We start from the raw sequence: 9,700 nt of genomic DNA on the forward strand, positions 1-9,700 counted from the left end.
AGACGGACAGACGGTCAGACGGACAGACGGACATGGCTATATCGACTTAGCTTCTCATGCTGATCAAGAATATATATACTTTATGGGGTCGGAAACGTCTCCTTCTGTGCGTTACAAACATCTGACCAATTTTATAATACCCTCTGCAAGGGTATAAAAAGTCGCCCATAAAATCTTTCAGGGAAATTTAGTTATTTTCAGATATGCAAAGGATTGTATTAATAATTTTTAAAGAGGGTATCTTAAGTACCGTTGCCGCTACTTGCTTATAAGACTTTTCTTTTCCATCTTTGTCTGAGTCTTGCCTCTCCGTTGCATCCCCCTGACAGCTTTCGTTTTACTCTTATTGCTCTGTATTTATGTGTGTGTGTGTGTATGTTACATTATAAATTTTAAAACGTACGCACTCGGATTCTCCTAGCACATAGATATAAACCAAATTATGCAATGGCATAAAGTATGCCAAATGGCCTTGGCAAATGTCGTGCCTAGAGAAGCTAAAAACGAACTTGGCATAATAACTCACGCCTTATGGAGGAGGTATGGTGAACATTATTGCATAAGAAGGCCCCACACTTCAAAATTAAGGGGAGTCTATTGGTTAAAATTCTTAATGGGTTATTTCCCTCGTGTGCAAGTTTTATCAAAGAACATTAAATGGTTCAGTTATAAGTTAATTCGAAAGTAGGACTGAAAGGAAAAAGTGAGTGATAGACAAGTCAGTGGTTTCTAAATAGGTCGAACAATAAACGAACAAACTTTCAGGTATATATGTATGTATATACATACAAGGTGGCGCAAAAGAAGTCATCCGTGCCAAAAGAAGTCATCCGATGTGGTTTGGATCTAATTCTGTTTTTAAATTATGTTTATTCAAACGTTGAGAAATTTATTGGCCAAATAATGTATCTCTTACTTTAATATTTATACTAGTCAGCAAATCCGGAAATGTTTCAACAAATATCTGTGTCTTGATATTAGATATTCAAAATGTATACTTTCAACTATTTAAATTTAAGATCGTCTAGCTATGCATTTTCCAAAGAATATAAAATAAATAGTAATTTCTTATATTAAAAGTTCCCATGCCTGTTATTTTTAGAGACTAATCCGAATATTTTGTTATTTTACCAATTTTCATATTAATATACATATATGAATATCAATGGAGTCAATGGATGTGTTTTCACTAAATTTTTTAGGAACAGTTTTTCATTTACTCTTTTTGTTTTTACGATGTCCGCAGTAGTCCTTTTTATTTGGGTTGGGTTTGGAATTCGAGAGTAGAGCTTAATTTATATAAACGAAATGGGACACACACAACATGGGCATATTGATTTCGAATGGTGTATGTATTGAGTGAAATTTTAATTTTAAACAATCCTGAGCAGAAAGTTAAATGTGATTTTACCAAAATTGCCCGATGTACCCATAACGCACAAGGGCCTAAATTGGAAACTATAGAAACCAAAAAAGATTTTGGCAAGAACTTAAAATCCCTTTTTATCCTTTTGATGTTTTTGTATTTAATTAAATCCGTTTGGACTGAGAGCATTAAATGTGTCGACTATAAAATTAGTAGATTCACCCGAAAAATATAAGCAAATTACATGGTTAATGGTTGAAGACAAGACTGAAATATCAATTATCATTCTAAATTAATTCTAAGAGTCCAATAACAAAGAGAATCGTCTCAAAAAGCATCAATTACCAACCTTCTCGCTTAATGCTTATTAAGTTTTACAGAAAATTTGAACTTGGAAATAAAACATGAATTAATTTAATGCCAAATATTCCTGCGTGGATTATAATTCATTAACAAAAAATAAACCATTCTTGTCCTAAGGCAGGGGCAGCTGTTTGAACTGAACGCCCTCTCTGGTAATAATATTTATAAACATACAATTCCCTGTAAAACTGTCACAGTCGCGAGCTGCCCTGAATGCCTCCATTGAGATTTGCACAGTTTTATCCACAGTCAGCGATGTTGTTATAGCATTCATATGATCCTCCTCATTACCTTCGAACCAGTTCAAAGTAGGCAATATTATGCGTCCACCAGTTCCAGAAATATGATAGGGTAAACGTAGATAATTTCCAATTGGATCATTGAAATATACAGCTCCCAGACCTTTGGAATCAATGCCAGTAACCACAGTGGACACAAAGTACTGGCGTGTAAGCTTGGTACGTGTTAGCATACTGGCCAACGAATCGGGGCAAACGGGCATTAAGTTATCCAGTTCATACTTGAGCGAGAAACTGCGTACCAAAGAGACAAGAGCTAGAGTATCGCACCGACAACCAACCGATCCCAGAACTGTTTGTGGTGAAACATCAAATAGTTTGCTCTGGCTGCGCATCTTCCGGATATTGAAATCGTTGGTCAAGCGCGTATCACATGCAATTGTAGCAAAATCGTTACCAGCAATGGCCACCAGAGTACCGCCAATATATTCATGAGGATTGAAGATGCTGGCAGATGTAACAGTTCTATTTTCATCGGTGTTAATAGGATAAAAACTATCCACATTTGAAGAGTGTTAGTATATTTTTATACCATACACCCATAGGGTGAAATGGTATATTTAAGTCGCCAAAATGTATGTAACAGGCAGAAGGAAGCATCTCCGACCCCACAAAGTATATATATTCTTGATCAGCATCAAAAACCAAGTCGATCTAGCCATGTCCGTCTGTCCGTCCGTCCGTCCGTCCGTATGAACACCTAGATCTCGGAGACTATAAGAGCTAGAGCCACCAAATTTGGTATGCAGTCTCGTGTAGTATGTACGCTTATCGAGTTTGTTTCAAATTTTTGCCACGCCCCCTTCCGCCCCCGAAATTTACATAAAACTGTTTTTCTTAAAAAGTATGGCAGATAGAGACATCAAATTTGGGTTATATACTTGTTTAGTTAGCGCGTAGAAAATAATTGTTCCAACTTTTTGCCACGAGCCCTTCCACCCCCGGAATTTACGTAACTCTGATTTTCTTAAAAACTATGAAAGCTACCGACATTAAATTTGGTATGTAAGCTAGCTTAATAGACGCGCAGATATTGACTATTTAAAAATTTTGCCACGCCCATTTCCGCCCCCGAGAATTAAAAAAAACAGATTTTCTCGAAAACTAACAAAGCTAAAGTAACCAAATTTAGTATGTATATTGACTTAGTATGCGCGCAGAATACATATATTTTAATATGTCGCCACGCCCACTGCCGCCTCCATAATTTAGAAAAAACCGAACCGGCAGACTAATAAATCTTATTTATTTCTATCAAACTACCAAATTTGATTGAAATCGGACTAGAAACATACAAAATTACGTATGAACGTATTTTGCTACGCGATCCATAAGGGAAGAATTGGCCGTTGGCTAGTGGCGGCGCTAGAGTGCTCGTGTGTTTGTAGAGTGAGCGAGATAGCAAATGGTATGAGGCATGTTAAAACAATTTAATAGACATACATTTGGTTTTCGAAATTTTAAATATTTGTTTTACCTGGTGTATGGTATACCCAAGTCGGCGAGACGACTTACTTACTTCATTTCTTTTTATTTTTTGTACAAAATACGTAAATGTATTGACTAGCAGATTGGAAACGTTGTGAGAAATTCTGATATTCCAAACAATAAAACAATTTTATTATAGACTGTGAAGCCTACGTTGATTTCGAAATACTGCTTTCCTATTGTTTTTCGTGGTTGCTACGATGCTGTTTTATTTGAAAAACTGCGTCAAGTAGATATTTTGATAACTTTTGTATGAGAGTTTCATCGTTAGAGATAAAAATCAAATTAAAAAAAGTACAGAAACTATGATCAGGTTAAAAATCCTATTAATACAAGAGTTAATTTTGTTGACTCTTTATTGGCTATTAAAAAAGTGGACAATTATCTCATGTCTGTTCAAAATTGCATTTTCTTGTCTAATTTTCCAAAAATTCAAGAGTTTATCGCTTTATCAAAATCTATCATCGATTGTGCATATTATATTGCTACTCATTTGGCTTGTCACATTGACATTTTGCGTTAAAGAACCCAAACAAATTTTCTACAATTTTTCCCACCTTTATGGTCTATATATAGAGCATAAATCGACCTAATTTGGCAAAAAGTTTCGGTTTGTATTTTATTCTTTTTTATTCTCTCTCTGATTTTGATAAATAAAATTTTCTTTTGGGTACACGAAAAGTCCTTCATTTAGTTTAAGCGCCTGCCATACATTTTCTAGGCCACATATTTCATCCTTACTCTCCGCGCATCACCGGGAAGAAAAAATGCGACTGTATACCCAGCAATTTGGTGGTGGCTCCTCTCCTCATCATCAGGCCGAATGCCTCCTTCTTCTACTTTGGCCCTTTGGCAAATTATTCACAACGACGACGACATCACCGACGTAATAAATTTTGCCTTTGCCGCTGTCTAACTTTTGGTTGCTGTCGACATTTGCCTTTTTTTTTTGCTGTTTTTTCATTCATTTTTTTTTATGCCCTTGCAGAGGGTATTATAAAATTGGTCAGATGTTTGTAACGCACAGAAGGACACGTTTCCGACCCCATAAAGTAATTATAATCTTGATCAGCATGAGAAGCTGAGTTGATATAGCCATGTCCGTCAACCGTCTGTCCGTCCGTCCGTCTGTGCGAATGCGTTTTACTCAGCCGTCTTAAGAGCTCTCGGGCTGAAATTTTTCGGTGTTTTTTATTACCCGGGAAAAATAAAGTATGAAAGTATAAAGTATGAAAGCCATCAGGATCGGACCACTATATCATATAGCTCTAGAAGAACTAGAAGAAACAGTTTCATAAACATCGGAGTATGCTATGAAATTTACATATGTGATAATATTTGATATAAAACCCCAGATCCCAAAATTTGAATGTGATTGGATAAATATAACACAAGTTACAGTCAATATAATAATCGGCTCTGCCGGCAGCGCTGCTTGCTGTCTACTACGTCTTTTGTCATCAACAGAGTACATGCATACACACACAGACGCAACGCTACATGAACTGTATGTGTATGCGTGCGTTGCTTTGCTTTGGGAATGGGTAAAATTGTTTTGTTTGTATATTAAAGAATTGAGTTGCAGAAAACAAATTTTGAACATGTAAAATTATTATTACCAAAGACTGCAAGGGTATATAAACTTCCGCATAGCCGATGTTAGCTTCTTTGATATTTTGTTTTATACTTAAACACAATTTGTAATACTTACAAACGACATTCAATTTCCACAGGGTCTCCAAATACAGGCCATTCACATTTGGATTTTCCGCACGGCATGTTATCGATTTGCCATCGTCGTCTGGTCGGAACAAAGCTCAACTCGGAGCGTGATGGGTTCTTTGATATGTCGTCCTGCAGCAAGGAAAACAAGAAAAGAAAAGAAGTTGAGAAAAAAAAGAAAACACCATTGGAAAATGTTTCTGTATTAATTAAGTTTCACTCAGACGCGGAGACGCTTGAGTATTTTTTAAGTCCATGCTAACAAACCGAAATCGAGGTCTCGAGGCAAAACTTTTCCCTTTCCCATCATTCGTTTTTTTCTGTTTGCAAAATTTGTCAAAATATGTTATGTTTGCAATTTTAAATTTATTGGTTTTGTGATTTCTGTGCATGTGTGTGGCTAAGTGTGTGTGTGTTATTTTATTTTATGTAACAAAGGTCGACACATAATTAGCTGAGCTGTTATTCTTGTAGTTTGGACGGGTAATAAAATTTCCTCGACGACGCTTTTAAACTGGCGTTCGGTTGTTTAATGGCTGCAAGGCGTGAAATATGCAGGTACAAGGTCCTTTGAGAGTTACGATGTGTGTGTTTCGGTGTGTGTGTATGTGGTGTTAACGTGTTTGCAGTTACCATAAGTATTAATTAAATATCCTTTTAGTTGTTTAATTTAATGAAATCAATAAAATTGATTAGTTGCATTTAATTTGTTTCCATAATGTTTTCCCAAACATTAGTGAGAATTATTAGAATTATTCTTGGTTAAGTCAACGAGCAATTCTCGCGCAAAGAATAAGATATACACGCACTTAAATGCACCATTCAATCAAAACTCGATGACGATTTGGTGACATACAAATCCGTTGATTCCATAACAAAGATTGCTCTTATAGCAATAAATACTAAGTTGCAACAACAAAGTGCTTAACTTTTACAAAAGCCATGTCCACCAATTCGGGCCCAAGCTCTCTCGATCCCCACCAGCAACAGCTACAAGAATTAATTGTACAACAACAACGGGAGCGTCGACTCTCGGTCCAACGCAACAACGCGCACCAACCAGCACCGTCAGCTCGTTGACAGCAACCAGCACCGTCAGCTCGTTGACAGCAACTACTGCAACGTCTGCCGAAGTATTGACCTGCCTCAAGCCGTCAACGACAAGTCGCCCAGAGTCAGCCACAATAGTAAACCCAACGACTTCTGTCCAAACTGGAATGGACAGATATATTAAAATAAATAAGCGGAAGCTAAGCCCGCAAAAGAAAAAAAGTGGCAATACGCTGAAAATAACCAAACCAAATGAACGAGTAGCACCCCTTAGCGGGAATCGTTTTAAAATTCTTGCCGATCAGCAAGACGATCAAGCCGGCGCTGTAGATAAAGTTAAATCGGCTAGACCACCCCCTTTATACATCCGTGGAGCCAACTGCAGCGCCCTGATTTCGAAGCTAGTAGAAACAGTAGGGGCAAATAACTTTGTTGTAACCCCACTTAATAGGTGTAACATTAAAGAAATTAAATGTCAAACCCAAACTGAGGACAATTTCCGCATCATCGAAAAGTACCTCCGTAATGATAACATCAACTTCTATATCACCAACTAAAAAGCAGTAAAGGGTTTCAGGTTGGAAAAAAGGTTTGCGGTCAAGTCCGTTGTCAACATCATCAACAGGAACAAAGTCGCACAGCCGCTCTTTAAAATCGAGCTCCAACCAGATGCAAAGCGGTCGAAGCCAAATGAAGTGCACCCGATCTACAACCTACAGCCTACAGAAGAATCACCGTAGAAGAGCCCCATAAGAGACGCCAACCACCGCAGTGTAAAAACTGCCAGGAATACAACCACACCTCTAACAATTGCAATCTTAGGTCAGTGTGTGTTGGCTGCGGCGAACATCATGAAGATGGAATTTGCACCAAGGACAGAAACATCGTCGCACTAAGACTATGCAGCAACTGTGGAAGGAACCACACGGCCAACTACAGAGTCCTGTCTTCAAGGATCTTAAATCACACCTAAACGGGCGCAAACCCCCAGCTGGACCAAAAATCACCTTCAACGCCTCAAAAACTACACCGGAGGTTTTCTTCGCCAAGGCTGTTAGATCATCCAACATGACTGCTACAACCAGTCCTAGTGTATCCTTCGCTAGTGTGCTCCGAACTGGACAGACGGAGCCCGCGAAAGAGACATCTCCGTCACTCCGCCATCTACAGAATCCGCAACCTAGCGCACCAGAGCTTGGCCAGCAAACTCCAAGTGGTCTAGAGGCGCTATTGATCTCACTCAATCAAAACATGACCACTTATATGACGTTCATGCAAAACTGTATGCACGAACTTATGCGGAATCAAAACCTGCTTATCCAGAAGCTTATCGAGTTCACAAAAATGAACTGCAACTATTCCTAGACTCAAGTAAAATCGACGTTTTGCTGATTTCGGAAACACATTTAACATCAAAAAATAATTTTCAAATACCAAAATATGCCTTCTACGCAACAAACCATCCAGACGGAAAAGCTCATGGCGGGACCGGTATCCTAATCAAAAACCGTATAAAAACTCGTTCCTCAACAGATTTGAAACACAGCACCTACAAGCAACTGCTATAACCGTCCAAACCAGCTGCGGCAACACTACATTGGTTGCCCTGTACTGCCCACCACGCTTCTCAATCTCTGAAAAGGAATTTACCGATTTCTTTAACACACTCGGAGATCGCTTCATTGCAGCAGGGGACAATAACGCCAAACATACGCACTGGGGATCTCGCCTGGTAAATCCTAAAGGAAAGCAGTTGTACAACACAATAGTCAACCCTCTCAATAAGATGGATTGCGTCTCACCGGGTAGGCCTACTTATTGGCCCACAGATCCACAGAAAGTGCCTGACTTGATTGATTTCGCAGAATCCAAGAGGATTCCACGTAATCGGATCACTGCGAATACACTGCTAGATTTAACTTCCGATCACTCTCCAGTGCTATTCACATTATTAACAAGACCTCAAGTACTTGATCGCCCATATAGGCTTACAAACAACAAAACAAATTGGCTTAAATTTAAAATGTACATGAGTGCCCACATGGACTGTTCGCCGAAACTGGATGCTGCAAAGGACATTGATATGTGCGTCTCTGCACTTGAGTCGATGATGGGAGCTGCAGCAAGAGTATCTACTCCACATGCCTCTTCTTACACCAAACCTGTTGACAGGATTACGAACCGGCGGATTAAACAATTAGTAACGGAAAAAACGACGTCTAAGAAGAGAATGGCAGATTACTCGATCACCAGCAGCAAAACTTCGCCTAAGGCAAGCTAATCGCAACCTCTCCAAGGCGTTAAGACAAGAGGAAAGCTGGGCTCAAAGGAAATACATAGAAAAGCTCAGTCCAACCAGCACTAAACATCCTCTGTGGAAAGCCCACACAACTTTAAGCTATCATTGAAATACAATATATCTGCAAACTGTTCAACGCTATAATAAAAATTGGCTACTTCCCAAGAACATGGAAAAAGTCCACTATCATCATGATTCCTAAAGTGGGAAAGGACAAAACCCAGCCATCATCCTATAGGCCAATTAGTTTGCTGCCATGTCTTTCGAAGCTTTTTGAAAAGGTCCTGCAGATCCGCCTAAACTCATTTCTGGCATCGGAGAACACAATCCCTTCACACCAGTTTGGCTTCCGCGAAAAACATGGTACAATTGAACAAGTCAATCGCATAACATCCGAAATACGAACAGCATTCGAACTAAAAGAATACTGTGCGGCTGTCTTTCTCGACGTTGCCCAGGCTTTCGATAGAGTTTGGCTGGAGGGTCTGATGTTCAAAATCCGTCAAAAACTGCCACAGTACACACACAAACTCATGGAATCTTACCTTTACAATAGGAAATTCGCTGTAAGATGTAATGGCTCCGTCTCCGCTGATTTTGAAATCAAAGCTGGTGTACCGCAAGGCAGTGTACTCGGCCCATTGCTCTACCTGCTGTACACTGCAGACTTACCAACGAGTTTAGGACTTACAACGTCCACTTTTTCCGATGACACGGCAATCCTTAGCAGATCCAAATGCCCAATACAAGCCTCTGCAAAACTAGAGGAACACCTTAAGGTGGTAGAGGAATGGCTAGCAACATGGCGTATCCGGGTCAACGAGCAGAAATGCAAACATGTTACATTTACGCTTAACAGAAGAAACTGTCCAGCTCTAATGCTAAACAACGTACCAGTTCCCCAAGCCGTGGATGTCACTTACCTTGGCATCCTCCTAGACAGAAGACTAACTTAACGCAAGCACATCGAAGCAAAAAAGTCACAGCCTAAACTGAAAGCGAGTAGCCTACATTGGATCATCAATGCTCGGTCCCCTCTACGTCTGGAGTATAAAGTCCTCCTATACAACTCCGTACTGAAACCCATCTGGACTTACGGAGCCGTACTATGGG

General features: G+C 39.3%; 1 protein-coding gene across 1 annotated transcript; it reads right to left on the reverse strand.

Annotated features, from left to right (window-relative positions):
• Positions 1 to 1,841: 1,841 nt before the first annotated feature.
• Positions 1,842 to 4,328, reverse strand: LOC6645171 (proteasome subunit beta type-1). The gene is made up of 2 exons (XM_047013466.1): positions 4,258 to 4,328; positions 1,842 to 2,493 (listed from the first exon to the last, which is right to left on the reverse strand). Exons 1-2 carry the CDS (start codon positions 4,326 to 4,328, stop codon positions 1,842 to 1,844), a joined length of 723 nt encoding a protein of 240 aa, XP_046869422.1.
• Between the last annotated feature and the right edge of the window lie 5,372 nt (positions 4,329 to 9,700).

Source organism: Drosophila willistoni, unplaced genomic scaffold (assembly GCF_018902025.1).
Source record: "Drosophila willistoni isolate 14030-0811.24 unplaced genomic scaffold, UCI_dwil_1.1 Seg87.1, whole genome shotgun sequence".
NCBI lineage: Eukaryota > Metazoa > Arthropoda > Insecta > Diptera > Drosophilidae > Drosophila > Drosophila willistoni.

Bases quoted from the DNA above. Each gene is read 5' to 3' on its own strand.
- LOC6645171 (XM_047013466.1), bottom strand. From the start codon at position 4,328: ATGAGGAGAGGAGCCACCACCAAATTGCTGGGTATACAGTCGCATTTT. The intron at 2,494-4,257 runs GTAAGGATGAAA...CGATGAAAATAG, and splicing joins TTCCCGGTGATGCGCGGAGA to AACTGTTACATCTGCCAGCA.